Here is an 18703-nt window from a genome sequence, read left to right as displayed (position 1 = left end):
TGTTAGTTTGGGCCATAGCCCTGACATAGCTTTAAGTGATTGTTGACATTGTGTTTCTTATATAGATCCTATGGGAATAGTTGATGGAAATGTTCGTAGGAGTCTGTGTCTTTCCTTCAGATGTATAGTGACACCTGATTTGTTCAGCTTTCATAATTCCATGAATGTAATTGAGAAGACCAGGCCTATTCAAACTTGCCTTCAGTTCTTACTAATGATACATACTTCCCAAATAGATGAAGACTATGACTTAGTTTATTGTTCTTGCCTGATAGTGGACTTAAGTTTTACTTGTCTCAATCTTGCCTGTCTCTGGTCACTGTTCCTACTAATAAAATACTGTTATTTTATACAAATGGCTGAGTTTGACACTTTTACTTACTAGGTAAAGTAACAGCTAGGCAGTAAATAGTGGCTTCTAGTTTATGCTCAGTGTGAGTTTAGATCACCTTCTAAAATTAGGGAGAAAATATGAATGTCAGGGTTACAGAATACTAAATGTTGCCTTTTAAAAGATTCAGAAGTTTTAGTCATCTTAAGTAAGTTAACCATATTTAAGTCTAATTTACATTTAATTTCAGAATTCATTTTATTTCTCTCGGGGTAAGTCTAAAGCATTTTAAATGAAATCCAAAGTAAAACTTATAAGGAACTTTTGCTATAATTTGCCTCCATAGTTTGGCTTTTGTCCATATTCTACAAGCAGATAAACCCTAGAAATAGCTAGAACCAACTTTTTTATTTTTAAGGTACAGTTGATGTATTATATTAGTTTCAGGTGTACAGCATAATGATTCCATATTTATGTACACTGTGAAGTGATCATAGGAAGCCTAGTTATCATCTCTCACCATACATAATTAAAAATTTTCTTGTGATGAGAGAACCAGCTTTTCTTCATGCTGCCTCATGCACAACATGTAGCTAATCTGTCCAGTTCTGTGACTTCAACTTTTGTGGTAACTTCTCTGTCCTATTTTTCTGTGTCAAAGTTATTTTCCTGTTGGGAGATGTTTATTAACTCCTGGTTCTAACAGATACATACTTCCGCCAGATACTCAGGGTACAGTTTAACCTTTTCAGTTTTCCCATGATCTGTGCACTTTAGACTACTCTGCATGTAGTTCACACTGTTTTCACCATTCTCCACGGTCTTCCTATAGTATGGCTTACTCCGTGTGTTAAAAGAAAACTGGCCAAATCAATTGTCAATTCCTTTATTATTATAGGAATATTATAATATTATTATATAGTATATATATACTTTACATATTTAATATATATAATATGTTATATATAAAAATACCATTATGATAAAAATGGTATCATACTGTATATACTGTTCTGAAAGTTCTTTTATAAGATTTTATTTTTTTATGTAATCTCTGCCCCCAACATGGGGGTTGAACTCCCGACACTGAGATCCAGAGTCGCATGCTCAAAAAAAAAAAAAAAAAAGAGTAGTATACTCTACTGACCGAGCCAGCCAGTCTCCCCTGTTCTGAAACTTATACTTAATATGTCTCAGGCAGGCTTTCCAATCAGTCTGGCTAAATTGTAGTTTGTAAAAGCTGTATAATATTTCATTTTATGTTTGTAACAGTTTTACTAGGTTTTGTTTGTTTTACTGTTACATGAACATGCTTAAGTAAATTTCTATATGCCAATATCTTTTTGTATATGTGGAAATATTTGTAGGATTAATTCCTAGTGGGATTGTTGGCTTAAAACATATATGCATTTAAAAGAGTGATAGATGTCACCAAAATGCCTTTCTTTTTTTTTTTTTTTTTAATTTTTTTTCAACGTTTTTTTATTTTTTTTATTTTTTTTTTATTTTTGGGACAGAGAGAGACAGAGCATGAACGGGGGAGGGGCAGAGTGAGAGGGAGACACAGAATCGGAAACAGGCTCCAGGCTCCGAGCCATCAGCCCGGAGCCTGACGCGGGGCTCGAACTCACGGACCCCGAGATCGTGACCCGGACCGCGAGATCGTGACCTGGCTGAAGTTGGAGGCTTAACCGACTGCGCCACCCAGGCGCCCCACCAAAATGCCTTTCTTAAAGATTGTACAGTTTTTACTACCATCAGCAGATTTTTCAAGTGTCTCTGTCTCTCCCCATACCTCCACTAGGTATTAAAATGTAATACCTGGCTGTCTGATGAGTGAAAATGGGATCTTACTGTTTTAACTAGCATTTCTTGTGTGAGTGAAGTTGAACATTATTGCCATGAGTCTTTCTGTGTTCTGCCGGTTTTATTCATCTTTATCCTTCACTGTCTCTAAGTTCTTTACATTTTAATAAAGCTATCCTTTTGTTTTATGTTGCAAATATTTCTTACAGTTTGTTCTTGGTCTTTCCGCTTTGTTTTTGTTTATGGTGTATGTTATTTTTAACCACGTAGATTTAAACTTTTTAACCTCCCTGTTATAGTATAAGCTTCATAAGGGCTGGGGCTCCATCTCAGTCATCTTTATATTCCCCACCTTACCTAGCACTAGCCCTATTATAGATGTTCCCAAACTGTAATTATAGCTTGAATCTTCCTAAACCTGTAGGGAAAAAAGTAATCATCCTAACCCTTCCCTGTTTAAAACACCAAACTGGAACGTTTTATGAGTGTTAAATAAGTTGAAAGTGACCAATGAAGTGTTTGTAATTAACAGTGGCTTAAAGAAAACACCTCACTTTTTCATTTTTATTTTGATCAAATTGAGTTGAAAAATAGTGTTGATCAAGAGGAAGTTAACAAGCAAACTTGCCACTCCAAATGTAATGTGTAAATATTAAGAATTACATGATGCAGGGAGCCTGGGTGGCTCAGTTGGGTGTCCGGCTCTTGATTTCAGTTTGGCTCATGATCCCAGAGTCATGGGATTGAGCCCCACGTTGGGCTCCACACCTAGCATGGAGACTACTTAAAATTCTCTTTCTCCCTCAGCCCCTCTTCCCTGCCCACTGTGTGCACTCTCACTCTCTCAAAATGAAAAATTAAATTTAAAATTAAAATTCCCTTAAAAAAACCAAATTGCATAATGTGACTTGATCAAAACTCTAAAGCAGTTCTCATATAAAGAGAAATCCTACCCAGCTGAGGAAACTAAATAAAAGAATTTTAAAATATATAATCTATCAAACTATTAGCTAATCATAGAAAGGAATGGACTTTTTCTCCATTCTCCCACTCCTCTTCTATTAAAGTGAATCAGATATAGTCATGATTGTGTCAAAAGTTCAAAAGGGAAAATGGAAGGTAAAATGAGCTGAATTGGCACTCTTCCCTCAACATTGTACCTGTAAGCTTGATATGTTGTTTCAGAGATTAACTTTATGGACTTCCGTACCCAGAAGTATGAAAATTCTTAGGGAACTCTTTCACAAGCTTGATCTTAACATATTGAATAAAGAGAGCAGCTAATCCCTTTTGTAAAGTAATTTGAGAGGAGGGAATTCAAAATGTAAAATCTCACCTGCAGAAAACACTCAATTCTATAAAAGCCTTTCTATCTTTAGACACTTACAAAGACTTAATATTTTAATGCGGAAGGGTGAGCTTGGTTAAAAAGCCAATGGGTGAAATTAGAGAGAAATAATCCAGTGCTTTCTTTCTGGGAATTATCATCCTGCTCCCCAGGGGACCTAATTTTATTCCCTGTGGGGAATGAGAATACCCTTCTGTATAGCAAGCCAGCATCTCTAAATATAAGCTTGACTTTTAGTATAATAAGAGTCTTGTTAGGTGCAATTTTGCTCTTAGTCATTAATACAATGAACAAATGTTGTGGTTACCTGGGAAAGAAAATTCAAGTGCTTTTAAACCTCCTGTGAGATTTGGTTTCATGCTTGAAACCTATCCAGTGTTCTGCCCAATAGCATCTGTAGAGGATTCCAAGCTATAAGGTATACAACATAGAGAAGCTAATACACTTTGGAAAAAATTGAGAATACTACAAAATGGGTTTAAGGTCCTGAATAAAAAGCTTTTCTTTTGCTGAATGACAATAACTTATCAGTGGCATTAAGCTTAACAGATGATTGAAATTTTCTTTTAAGAGTGAGTTTTACATAATGGATGATGTCCCTATATACAATGTATTTCTTCTGGTGACACTTTATTCTTTTCAACTGTAAAACATTTTGCTGTTCTATAAGTACAGAGACTGAATTAAAGACAAAATGTAATCTAAGAGTATATAGGGTTTTTTGTTTTTTTTTTTTATTTTGAGACACAGAAAGCACACGTGGGGGAGGGGCAGAGAGAGAGAATCCCGAACAGGCTCCACACTGCCAGCAGGGATCCTGGAGCGGGGCTTGAACCCACAAACTGTGAGTTCATGAGCTGAACCAAAGTCAGATGCTTAACCAACTGAGTCAACCAGGTGCCCCCTAAGAGTGTATAGTCTTAAATAGCATATTCAGTATGGTATGGCATTAATTGTTTTAGATCATTTTTGTCCCTTATAAACGTTGTGATATTATATGCATTTTAAGTTCTATTCTTGATAATAAAGTCATGGTGACATACTGCTTCTGCTAATAGTCCTTAATCATAAGCCATTCTAAATTGGGTTTGGTAGTATATTTTCTCTCTTTATAGGATCAGTATAAGATAATAGAAATCTTTCTTGTTACTTTAAGTTTAGAGGTTGTCATAAGTGGTACTTGCTATCTTGTAAAGAACAGTCTCCATTCCAATATAACCGCAAAGTACTGGGTATTATATTTTCAATTCTTAAACTTGCTGTCAGCCTGTAAAGCTGTGGATCTAATGTATGTAACTCATAATTTCACACTAGTAGTAAGAGTGCAGACATTGCACTCTTTCCCTACTAGTTTCTGGCATTCTTTTTGAAGACCATTAAGAATAATCTTTTATTAGAGGTCACAACTAACACTGCAGAAATACAAACAATAATAAGGGAATATTATGAGCAGTTATAAGACAATAAATTGGGCAATCTGGAAGAAATGGACAAATTCCTAGAAACATATAAACTACCCACACTGAAACAGGAAGAAATAGAAAACTTGAACAGACCCATAACCAGTAAAGAAATCGAATTAGTAATCAAAAATCTCCCAAAACACAAGAGTCCAGGGCCAGATAGCTTTCCAGGGGAATTCTACCAAACATTTAAAGAAGAGTTGACACCTATTCTATTGAAGCTGTTCCAAAAAATAGAAATGGAAGGAAAACTTCCAGTCTCATTCTATGGGGCCAGCATTACCTTGATTCCAAAACCAAAGACCCCACTGAAAAGGAGAACTATAGACCAACTTCCCTGATGAACATGGATGCAAAAATTCACAAGATACTAGCCAACCAGATCCAACAATACATTAAAAGAATTATTTACCATGATCAAGTGGGATTTATGCCTGGGATGCAGGGCTGGTTCAATATCGACAAATCAATAAATGTGATACATCACATTAATAAAAGAAAAGACAGTGGGGTGTCTGGTTGCTCAGTCAGTCATGCATGATCTCACTGCTCACGATTTTGAGCCCTGCATTGGGCTCTGTGCTGACAGCTCAGAACCTGGAGCCTGGTTTGGATTCTGTGTCTGCCTCTCTGTCTCTCTCTCTCTGCCCCTCCCCTGCTTGCGCTCTGTCTCTGTCTCTCAAAAATAAAAAAAACATTAAAAAAATTAACAAAACAAAGGACAAGAACCACATGATCGTCTCAATAGATGTAGAGAAAGCATTTGACAAAATACAGAATCCTTTCTTGATAAAAGCCCTAAAGAAAGTAGGGATAGAAGGATCATACCTCAAGACCATAAAAGCCATATACAAAAGACCCACTGTTAATGTCATCCTCAATGGGGAAAAACTGAGAGCTTTCCCCCTAAGATCAGGAACGGGGCAGAGATGTCCACTCTTCACCACTGTTATTCAACATAGTACTGGAAGTCCAGCCTCAGCAATCAGATAACACAAATAAAAGTCATCCATATCGGCAAGGAGGGTGTCAAACTTTCACTCTTTGTTGATGACATGATACTCTATATGGAAAACCCAAAAAATTTCACCAAAAACTGCTAGAACTGATCCATGAATTTAGCAAAGTCACAGGATATAAAAGCGCACAGAAATCAGTTGCATTTCTATATGCCAATAATGAAGCAGCAGAAAGAGAAATCAAGGAATCGATCCCATTTACAGTTGCACCAAAAATCATAAAATACCTAGGAATAAACCTAATCAAAGAGGTGAAAAATCTATACACTGGAAACTACAGAAAGCTTATGAAAAAATTGAAGACATAAAAAAATGGAAAAATATTCCATGTTCATGGACTGGAGGAACAAATACTGTTCAAGTGTCAGTGCTACCCAAAGCAATCTACATATTCAGTACGATCCCTATCAAAATAACACCAGCATTCTTCACAGAGCTAGAACAAACAATCCTAAAATTTGTATGGAACCAGAAAAGACCTCAAATAATCAAAGCAATACCGAGAAAGAAAACCAAAGCTGGCGGCTTCATAATTCTGGACTTGAAGCTGTATTACAAAACTGCGATCCTCAAGACATTATGGTACTTGCACAAAAACAGACCCTTAGATCAGTGGGACAGAATAGAGAACCCAGAAATGGACCTGCAAACGTATGGCCAATGAATTTTTGACAAAGCAGGAAAGAATATCCAATGGAATAAAGAGTCTCTTTAGCAAATGGTGTTGGGGAAAGTGAACAGCGACATGCAGAAGAATGAATCTGGACCACTTTCTTACAGCATACACAAAAATAAATTCAAAATGGATGAAAGACTTAAACGTAAGACAGGAAGTCATCAAAATCCTGGAGGAGAAAGCAGGCAAATACCTCTGACCTCAGCCACAGCAACTTCTTACTCAACATGTCTCCAGAGGCAAGGGAAAAAAACAAAGCAAAAATGAACTGTTGGGACCTCGTCAAGATACAAACTTCTGCATGGCAAAGGAAACAATCAGCAAAACTAAAAGGCAACCTACAGAATGGGAGAAAATATTTGCAAATGACATATCACATTAAGGGTTAGTATCCAAAATCTGTAAAAAAAACTTATCAAACTCAAACCCAAATCCAATCCAGTGAAAAATGGGCAGAAGACATGAATAGACACTTTCCCAAAGAAGACATCCAGATGGCTAACAGACACATGAAAAAAATGGTTAACATCATTCGTCATCAGGGAAATACAAATGAAAACCACAATGAGAGACCACTTCACACCTGACAGAATGGCTAACATTAACAACTCAGGCAACAACAGATATTGGCAAAGATGTGGAAAAAGAGGAACATTTTTGCACTGTTGGTGGGAATGCAAACTGGTGCAGTCACTCTGGAAAACAGTATGGAGGTTCCTCAAAAAATTAGAACTACCCTATGACCCAGCAATTGCACTACTAGGTATTTATCCAAAGGATACAGGTATGTTGTTTTCAAGGGGCACATGCACCCCAATGTTTATATCAGTGCTATTGATAACGGCCAATGTATGGAAAGAGCCCAAATATCCATCAACAGATGAATAGATAAGGAAGATGTGGTATATATAAACACAATGGAGTATTACTTGGCCATCAAAAAGAATGACGTCTTGAGGCACCTAGTAGCTCAGTTGGCTAAGCATCCAACTTCAGTTCACATCAGGATCTCACGGTTCATGGGTTTGGGCCCCACATTGGGCTCTGCACTGACAACTTGGAACCTGGAGCCTGCTTCAGATTCTCTCTGTCTCTTTCTTTATCAGAAATAAACATTAAAAAAAAAAAGTAGTCTTGCCATTTGCAATAACATGGATGGAACTAGAGTGTATTATGTTAAGTGAAATTAGAGAAAGACAAATATATGACTTCACTCATGTAGAATTTAAGACACAAAACAGATGAACATAAGGGAAGGGAAGCAAAAATAATATAAAAACAGGGAGGGGGATAAAACATAAGAGACTCTTAAATATAGAGAACAAACAGAAGGTTGCTGGAGGGATTATGGGTGGAGGGATGGGCTAAATGGGCAAGGAGTATTAAGGAGGATACTTGTTGGGATGATAACTGGGTGTTACATGTAGGGGATGAATCACTGGATTCTACTCCTGAAATCATTATTGCACTATATGCTAACTGGGATGTAAATTTTTATATATATGTATATGTGTGTGCGTGTATATATATATATATATATATACACACACATACATATGTATGTATGTATATATATATGTATATATATGTATGTATGTATATATATGTAAATTCATATATATAATTATATATAATAAAGAATAATCCTTTATTTCTTTTATTGTGAAGCATCTAATCTAATCATAATAACAAAATATTTTTTATTCCATTTCAAAGCAGTTAAGGTCTCTTTCCCCTGTGAGCATTGTATAGTAAGGTACTATCTAAACCAGCTCACAGCAGTCGGAGCTAGCTTTATTCTCACTCCTGTTCAGTTGACATTTGTACAGCTCACTGAAATAGAAAAAAAAATGGACTATATTTATGTAGCTGACCTCAGGCAGAATGATATCCTAAAGCATATGTACAGACATGCATTTTATTTTTTTTTTGTTTTTGTTTTTTTTTTTTAATTTTTTTTTCAACGTTTATTTATTTTTGGGACAGAGAGAGACAGAGCATGAACGGGGGAGGGGCAGAGAGAGAGGGAGACACAGAATCGGAAACAGGCTCCAGGCTCCGAGCCATCAGCCCAGAGCCTGACGCGGGGCTCGAACTCACGGACCGCGAGATCGTGACCTGGCTGAAGTCGGACGCTTAACCGACTGCGCCACCCAGGCGCCCCCAGACATGCATTTTAAAGGTTGTACTCTAGGGGTGCCAGGGTGGCTTAGTTGGTTTGAGTGTCCCACTCTTGATTTCAGCTCAAGTCATGATTCCAGGGTCGTGGGATCAAGCCCCATATCGGGCTCCGTGCTGAGTGCTTGGAACCTGCTTGAGATTCTCTTTCCCTCTCTCTAAAAATTAAAAATAAATAAATTGTACTGTTGTGTAAATGATACACGTTTTTAACATTTAGTGAAGTTTTATTTTGTTAGAGGTAAAAATGTCATCTTGATAACTTCATGATTTTCTTAAGATAACCAGGCTTGCCATATTATCAATTTGACAAACAGATCCCCCAGCCTCCTTATTTTGAAGTCCCTGTCCCATGCTTCAACTTAGGAATGATTTTTTTTTTTTAATTTCAGACAAATCTGCCTATTTTCAAGCTGAAGGAATCTACTGTTAGAAGAAGATACAGTGACTTTGAGTGGCTGCGAAGTGAATTAGAAAGAGAGAGCAAGGTAAGAATTATCTGTAATAGGACTTTAAAGCAAAACACTCTGACTTTTAATGTTTAAGAACCTTTCAGAAAACTTACCTAGAATGAAGGAGGTAAAAGCATATATGATTTCTTCATTTCAAGGAGTTCGATTTTATCTTATGGGAGATAGAGGAAGTCTAATTTTTGCTCAGAACTCTTTCTTGTTTACTTAAAGGCCCAGTTGAGGTCTTTACTAAGTCATAGTTGAGTAACACTTACTTCTTAGAACTTTTTTGCTATTACTTCCTTCCTTTCCCTCATCTTCCTATTCAGTCTTGCCCTCCCACAAACTCCTTGCCAAGTTTGTCTTCCTTAATACATCTCATGTATCAGTGGATTTCCAGGGTTTTTTTTTACTGACTCATAATAAATATTTTATTTCATCATCACACATGTATATATAACAAAAATTTTCAAAAACCAGTACTTACCTTACTCTGTGATATGTCCTTTCTTCAGCTTAGCTTTTTAAATGACGGTCATGGTCTCATAGGTTGCTACATGCGGTTTTTTTTCAAGTTTATTTATTTATTTTGAGAGAGAGCAGGGGAGGGACAGAAAGAGAAGGGGAGAGAGAGAATCCTAAACAGGCTCTGCACTGTCACCGATGCAGGGCTCAAACTTATGAACTGTCAAATCATGACCTGAACTGAAATCAAGAGTCAGACGCTTAACTGACTGAGCCACTCAGGCGCCCAACTACATGCAATTTTAAAACTGTTATATACCTTGGTAAGAATCATCTCCTCTTAAAAGAAAATTTGGTGACTTTGGCTGCAAAAAAAATCAGCAAGGCAAGGTCTCCTACTAGTCCCTTATTTCAGCCCTATGTCAGAAGAACATCAACAACATAGAGTTCTGGAAGGGCATGGTGTGCTCAGAATGATGAAAAGTTACTTTGTGACTACAGTATAATAGGAAACAAGTTGATATGGTAGGAGCCCTGAAGTAGGGTCGCTTCTACTCATTTCTCAAGTGTGATAAGTTGAAGCGGAAGGAAAACTTCCTTAACCAGACCTGTGGCTGGATAGAGAACAATATACACAAATCATAGCATTCCACCAAAATTTAAAGGAAAAACAACTTTACTCAACAGACTATCAAAGTATAGGGGCACCTGGGTGGCTCGGTCGGTTGTCTGACTCTTAATTTCGGCTCAGGTCATGATCTCACAATTCATGGCTTTGAGCCCTGCATGGGGGCTCTGCGCTGACAGTGCGGAGCCTGCTTGGAATTCTCTCTCTCCACCTCCCCTGCTCATTCTTGCTCTCTCTCTTTCAAAATAAATAAATAAAATTTAAAAAAAAAAAGACTATCAAAGTATAAAATGTTTATAAGTAAAAAAGAAATGTAAGACCATGTAAAGAAAATTTCAAAACTTAGAAATACTACATTCTTGTTTTGGAATATTCACTTTTTTTTTTAACTTGTTTTATTTTTTATTTTTTTAACTTTACATCCAAATTAGCATATAGTGCAACAATGATTTCAGGAGTAGATTCCTTAGTGCTCCTTATCCATTTAGCCCATCCCCCCTCCGGTAACTCTCAGTTTGTTCTCCATATTTATGAGTCTCTTCTGTTTTGTCCCCCTCCCTGTTTTTATATTATTTTTGTTTCCCTTTCCTTATGTTCATCTGTTTTGTATCTTAAAGTCCTCATATGAGTGAAGTCATATGATTTTTGTCTTTCTCTGACTAATTTCACTTAGCATAATACCCTCCCGTTCCATCCATGTAAGTTGCAAATGGCAAGATTTCATTCTTTTTGATTGCCGAGTAATACTCCATTGTATATACATACCACATCTTCTTTATCCATTCATCCATCGATGGACATTTGGGCTCTTTCCATACTTTGGCTATTGTTGATAGTGCTGCTATAAACATGGGGGTGCATGTGTCCCTTCGAAACAGCACACTTGTATCCCTTGGATAAATGCCTAGTAGTGCAATTGCTGGGTCGTAGGGTAGTTCTATTTTTAGTTTCTTGAGGAACTTCCATCCTGTTTTCCAGAGTGGCTGCACCAGCTTGCATTTCCATGGAATATTCACTTTTTTTAAACTTGTTTTATTTTTACTCTGTAAACATTTACTCTGTAAACATTTGAGAGCTAATTCTTTATGTTCTATGAGTTATAGATAGAGCTGTGAATAAATTAAGTTCCCACTTCTATGATGTTTACATTCAATTGGGAAAGTTGGGGTTGTGGTGAAGGAAAAGCAGAAAAAATAGTAAGATATATAGTATGTCTGATAGGAATATGTTCTAAAAAAACCAAAAACTATAGGAAGCAAGGAATTCCAGGAGAGTACTCTTTTATAGAGTAGTCAAAGGAAGCCCTCACTTAGAGGTGACATTTTAGCAGTAAACCTGATCAAAGTAAAGCATTACCTCCTAACTTACTTATGAATTCTTAAAATTCTAACAGAAATCTTAATGTTTTTTTTAATGAACTTGCAGATTTATATCTGAGCTTTATAATCCAAGAAAGCTCAAGAAGAGTCAGAAATTATTTTCAGCATGTACTAATAAGCATATGCAGACATCAGAGTTTATCTTAAGCTATAGTAATTAAAATAGTTTGCTATTGCTTTAGGAATAGGCAAATAGATTAGTTGAATGTAGTAGAACTTAGAATGAATGTATAGATCTTAGCAGCTGACTTACGTTTTTATTAGAAATTTAGTTCAGAACAAAAATAACATTGTCATTCAGTAGGGAAAAGAATTTATATTCAGTAAATGGAGTTGAAACATTTGGCTGTCTAGGAATAAAAATTTATAACTGTGTATAAATTACATGGTTTTAAGCTCTAAATGTACAAACCAAGTTAGAAAAGTTATGGGTAACAAAGAAGAAATGTTTTATGACCATAGGGAAGAAGTGTCCTTTTTCCCCAGCTTTAAAATTGAGATATAATTGAGGTGCCTGGTGGCTCAGTCGGTTAAGCATCTGACTTGAGCTCAGGTCATGGTCTCACATCACAGTTCATGAATTCAAGCCCCACGCTGGGCTCTGTGCTGACAGCTCGGAGCTTGGAGCCTGGTTTGGATTCTGTGTCTCTCTGTCTCTCTCTGCCCCTCCCCTGCTCGCACCCTCTCTCTGTCTCTCTCTCTCTCAAAAGTAAACACTAAAAAAAAAATTTTTTTAAATAATAAAATTAGGATATAATTGACAGATAACATTATGTAAGTTTAAGGCATACAGTATAATGATTTGTTATATGTATATATTGTGAAATGATGAACTCAATAAGCTTAGTTCCTATACCATCACTTCACATAGTTACTTTTTTTTTCCGTGGTGGTGGTGGTAAGAACATTTCAGATATGCTTCTCTTGGCAATTTTTAAATATATGATACATTATTGTTAACTATACTCCCCATGCTCTACTTTAGATCCCCAGAACTTACTCATCCTATAACTGGAAGTTTGTACCTTTTGACTAGCATGTTACCATTTCTCCCACCTGCCAATCCCTGGCAACCACTAGTCTCTGCTACTCTCTGTTGCTATGAGTTTGATTTATTTTAGATTCCACCTATAAGTGAGATCATACAGTATTTGTCTTTCTCTGACTTACGGGAAGAAGTGTCTTGATGGGCTTTGGGCTTTGCTTAACATAGTGCATGGCATGTTAGAGTGTTTAATAAACATTTGGTGAATGTATATAGCACTTTTTGAAAAAATAACAGCTTTATTGACATATAATTCACATGCCATACAATTCACCCATTTAAAGTGTAAAATTCAGGGGCCCCTGGGTGGCTCAGTTGGTTAAGAATCTGACTCTTGATTTCAGCTTAGGTCTTGATCTCATTGTTTGTGAGATCGAGCCCTAAGTCGGGCTCTGTGCTGACAGCACGGAGCCTGCTTGGGATTTCCTCTCTCCTCTCTCTCTGTGCCTCCCCCTGCTCACACACACATTCTCTCTCTCAAAATAAATAAATAAAAATAAACTTTGAAGAGTAAAATTCAGTGGTTCTTGATATATTCATAAAGTTGTGCAACAATCACTAGTCAGTTTTAGAACATCTTAATTACTCCATAAAAGAAATCCCATACCTATTAATAGTCGCTACCAATTTCTCCCCCAGCCCCTCCTCACCCAACCCTATACAGCCATTAATCTACTTTCTCTATGGATTTGCTTGTTCTGGACATTTCATATAAATAGCATAGAATATTTAGCCTTCTGTGTCTGGCTTCTTTCACTGAGTGTGTTTTCAACATTAAACACTACTTTTTTCTTTTCTTTTTTTTTTTTTTTAATTTTTTTCTTAATGTTTTTATTTATTTTTGAGACAGAGAGAGACAGAGCATGAGCAGGGGAGGGGCAGAGAGAGAGGGAGACACAAAATCCAAAGCAGGCTCCAGGCTCTGAGCCATCAGCACAGAGCCCGATGCGGGGCTCAAACTCACAGACTGTGAGATCATGACCTGAGCCGAAGTCGGACGCTCAACCGACTGAGCCACCCAGGGGCCCCACTAGTTCTTTTTTTCTTAACTCATTTCTTTTCATTGCCCAATAATAGTATTCTGTTGTGTGGATATAACACATTTATTAATCAGTTTGCAGACATTTGGTTGTTTCTACTTTTTGACTATTATAGATAATGCTGCTGTGAACATTTGTTTACAGGTTTTTGTTTGGACATATATTTTCATTTATCTTGAGTATATACCTAGAAGTGGATTTACTGGGTCCTGTGACAACTCTCTTTAATTTTGAGGAACTCCCAGACTGTTTACCAAAGCAGCTGAACCATTTTACATTCCCACCAACAATGTGCGAGAGTTCCCGTGTACTCCACATCCTCACCAACACATAACTATTATGTCTTCTTTATTATAGCTGTCCTAGTATGTGTGAAGTTGGAATATCATTATAGTTTGAATTTTCATTTTCCCAGTGGCTGATGATGTTGATCATCTTTCCATGTATTTATCAGATATATATATTTATTTATTTATATTTATATTTATATTTATTATCAGTTATATATATATATTTTTTCAGATCCTTTGCCCATTTAATCGAGTGTTTTGTCTTTATTATTGAGTTGTACCTAGAATATACAAAAAACTCTTAAAAGTCTCTTACAAGATAGTTGATTTGCCAAAATCTCTTTATCTGTGAATTGTTTCCACTTATTACTGTCCTTTGAAGCACAATACTTCAGTTTTAACAATAGACCAGTTAAATCTCTGAGGGATTTAACCTATGTGAAAGTTGTATTTTTATTATAGTATTGCTAAGAACAATTAATCAAGTTATTTTAAGTACCTTTTTTTTTTAATTTTTAAGTTTTTTTTTAGTTTTTATTTTTGAGAGAGGGAGACAGAGTGTGAGTGGGGGAGGAGCAGAGAGAGATGGAGACACAGAATCCAAAGCAGGCTCCAGGCTCTGAGCTGTCAGCACAGAGCCCAACACGGGGCTTAAACTTACGAGCTGTGAGACCATGGCCCAAGCCGAAGTCAGATGCTTAACTGAGTGAGCCACCCAGGAGCCCCTGTTTATAAGTATTTTTAATTAAATAAGATCTGTTATATGAGGCTAGGAAGTAGATGATATTTATTGTGTTTACTGGTCATTTATAGTGATATCTTTTTAGCTTTTATTTTAGTATGCTTTCACTATATTATGCTGGCCAAGTATTTTCCTGTCTACTTCTAACCCCACGTGTACACACGTATCTTTGGATTAATGATGATTAGATTGGTATAAGAATTCTATCAGACTTCAAGCTGTATTACAAATCTGTAATCATTAAGACAATATGGTACTGGCACAAACACAGACACTCAAATCAATGGGACAGAATAGAGAACCCAGAAATGAACCCATAAATATATGGCCAACTAATCTTAGAGCAGGAAAGAATATCCAATGGAATAAAGACAGTCTCTTCAGCAAATGGTTTTGGGAAAACTGGACTGTGACATGCAGAAAAATGAACCCGGACCACTTTCTTACACCATACATAAAAATAAACTCAAAATGGTTGAAAGACCTAAATGTAAGACAGGAAGCCATCAAAATCCTCAAGGAGAAAGCAGGCAAAAACTTTTTTGACCTTGGCAGCAACAGCTTCTTACTCAACACGTCTCTGAAGGCAAGGGAGACCAAAGCAAAAATGAACTACTGGGACCTCATCAAAATAAAAAGCTTCTGCACAGCAAAGGAAATAATCAGCAAAACTAAAAGGCAACTGATGGAATGGGAGAAGTATCAGATAAAGGGTTAGTATCCAAAATCTGTAGAGAATGTATCAAACTCAACACCCAAAAAACAGATAATCTAGTGAAGAAATGGGCAAAAGACATGAATAGACACCTCTCCCAAGAAGACATCCAGATGGCCAACACATGAAAAAATGCTCAACATCACTCATCATCAGGGAAATACAAATCAAAACCACAATGAGATACCACCTCACACCTGTCAGAATGGCTAACATTAACAACTCAGGCAACAACAGATGTTGGCGAGGATGTGGAGAAAAAGGATCTCTTTTGCACTGCTGGTGGGAATGCAAACTGGTGCAGCCACTCTGGAAAACAGGATGGAGGTTCCTCAAAAAATTAAAAATAGAACTACCCTATGACCCAGCAATGGCACTACTAGGTATTTATCCAAGGGATACAGGTATGCTGTTTTGAAGGGGCACATGCACCCCAATGTTTATAGCAGCACTACTGACAATAGACAAGGTATGGGAAGAGCCCAAATGTCCATCAATGGATGAATGGATAAAGAAGAAGTGGTATATATACAATGGAGTATTACTCGGCAATCAAAAAGAATGAAATCTTGCCATTTGCAACTACATGGATGGAACTAGAGGGTATTGTGCTAAGCAAAATTAGAGAAAGACAAATATCATATGACTTTACTCATATGAGGACTTTAAGAACATAAGGGAAGGGAAACAAAAATAATAAAAAACAGGGAGGGGGACAAAACATAAGAGACTCTTAAATATGGAGCATTGCTGGAGGGGATGGGGGGGTGGGCTAAATGGGTAAGGGGCATTAAGGAATCTACTCCTGAAATCATTGTTGCACCATATGCTGACTTGGATATAATTTTAAAAAGTAAATAAATTATTAATGAAAAATTAAAAAATTAAAAAAATTAAAAAATTCTAACTAGATCTTTCCAGACTTGTTCAGCAAAACTAATTTGATGTTGAAGAGGATCTTTGGACTCTTAGCTGGGCAAGCCACTCAAGATTTTTGTAGATCATTAAATCCTGTTACCTACAACCTCACCATCCATTTCAGTGACTGTTTTGAATATTATGTTAGGAAGAATATATCTCTGCAGATAATACATACTGATCTTAGGGGCGCCTGGGTGGCGCAGTCAGTTAAGCGTCCGACTTCAGCCAGGTCACGATCTCGTGGTCCGTGAGTTCGAGCCCCGCGTCGGGCTCTGGGCTGATGGCTCAGAGCCTGGAGCCTGTTTCCGATTCTGTGTCTCCCTCTCTCTCTGCCCCTCCCCCGTTCATGCTCTGTCTCTCTCTGTCCCAAAAATAAATAAATGTAAAAAAAAAAAAAAATACATACTGATCTTAAATTTCATGCTGAATTATGTCCTGAATTAATGGTAGTCATTTGTTTAGTGCATTGGTTCTAGATTCTTTAATAGTAGTTTCATAGATACAGATGTTTTCCCCTGTCCTTCAGAAAAACCATTCTGCTGGAGCTCTGTTAATGGTCATGATGTGTTTCTCAGTTGTAAGGTCTCTGCAGGTTTTAACACTCTACTTCACAAATATCAATGTAGGGAGAGAGATTCAAGAATACTGAGGCAGAGTTACAGAGACAAATCTCTAGATGTGTTAATCATTGGTCCCGGAGAGAAGACTACATTTAGGAAGGAATCATGAATTTTATGTTGGGTATTTGGTTTTGTGTTTCTTTTTTGCTGTCATTTTGTTCTTTGCTATTCTTTATGAAGTTGTGTTGCTCTTTCCCTTTTTTTACCCAGCTGGGTTATTGTTTTAGGATAGAAACTGCATCAGGGGTTTAAAATTTTTCCTCTTTTAGGGTATGTACAATTACTTCTGTTTACTATTTATATTTCTTCTTGTTTGATTTGTCACTTACACCTTCTCTCTGTTTTGGTGTAAGATATGGATCCCGCTAAGTGGTTAGTCATTTAACAGATATTTGAGTGTCTGTTGTGTTGTGTGCCCAACTTTTCTTTAAATAACCATAGGAAGCCTGAGACAGGATCCTTGAGTTGAAGGCATTAGTAGGATAAGTTGGTTTTCCACCAGTGCCTGTTTTATCCCCCAGGAGACATTTGACAGGGTCTGGAGACTGTTTTTATTGTCACTACTGGGTGCTACCCAGTCTAGTGGGTAGAGGCCTGGGATGCTGTTAAACATTCTGCAGTGCACCAAGAAACTCCTTCCCCTACTCTCCCCCCTCTACAAAGAATAATGTGACTCAAAATGTTAATAGTGCCATGGGTGAGAAACCCTAACTAACCTGTGAAGTAAGTAGCTAGGTGCTATTTAACTCAAATATTTGAGCTCTAGATAATTCCTAGAAGAGATCAGTATAAGTTGACCCTAGAGGATAGTTAGACTTTGAAGGGGAAAAATAGGATATTGCTATGTAGGAAGAAAGAAATGACAGGTCTTTGGGGAAAGATGGAGTAGTAGATTTGGGAGAATGTTGACATGTTTCTTAACATAGAAAAAGGAAGTGTGGGGCACCTGAGCAGCTTAGTCGGTTAAGCATCCAACTCTTGATTTCAGCTCAGGTAATGATCTCATGCTTCAGGAGATGGAGCCCTGCGTCAGGCTCTTTGCTGACAGTGTGGAGCCTGCTTGGGATTCTCTCTCTCTGTCCTGTCTTTCTCTCTGTCCCTCCCCCTGCTTGCATGTGTGCTGTCTCTCTCTCTCAAGTAAACATTAAAAAAAAAAAAAAAAATGGAAGCATGGTGACAGAATTGTCGACTTTTTTATCATCACCTCAAACACAAGTAGGAAAGACTGTATGAAGATGGTATGAGGGGCGCCTGGGTGGCGCAGTCGGTTAAGCGTCTGACTTCAGCCAGGTCACGATCTCGCGGTCCGTGAGTTCGAGCCCCGCGTCGGGCTCTGGGCTGATGGCTCGGAGCCTGGAGCCTGTTTCCAATTCTGTGTCTCCCTCTCTCTTTTCCGCTCCCCCGTTCATGCTCTGTCTCTCTCTGTCCCAAAAATAAATAAATAAACGTTGGAAAAAAAAAATTAAAAAAAAAAAAAGATGGTATGAGGTGGAGGAAATAGACCACAGCCCATGCTGGAGAGAATGTTGTTAATATTTTATTTCTTCATTAATTGAAAGTTGATTTTGATCTCTGTAGTTTTACA

At 37.2% G+C, this 18703-nt stretch overlaps 1 protein-coding gene across 1 annotated transcript in view; it reads left to right on the top strand.

The window, feature by feature from the left end:
* SNX3 (sorting nexin 3) overlaps positions 1 to 18703 on the top strand; it is a 50920-nt gene that overhangs the window by 29703 nt on the left and 2514 nt on the right. The window contains exon 2 of the mRNA XM_030316081.1: positions 9214 to 9309. Coding sequence (XP_030171941.1) covers positions 9214 to 9309 — 96 coding nt within the window. The remainder of the gene's footprint in view (positions 1 to 9213; positions 9310 to 18703) is intronic.

Source organism: Lynx canadensis, chromosome B2 (assembly GCF_007474595.2).
Source record: "Lynx canadensis isolate LIC74 chromosome B2, mLynCan4.pri.v2, whole genome shotgun sequence".
Taxonomy (NCBI): domain Eukaryota; kingdom Metazoa; phylum Chordata; class Mammalia; order Carnivora; family Felidae; genus Lynx; species Lynx canadensis.
This window is presented reverse-complemented; position numbering and strand designations above follow the sequence as displayed.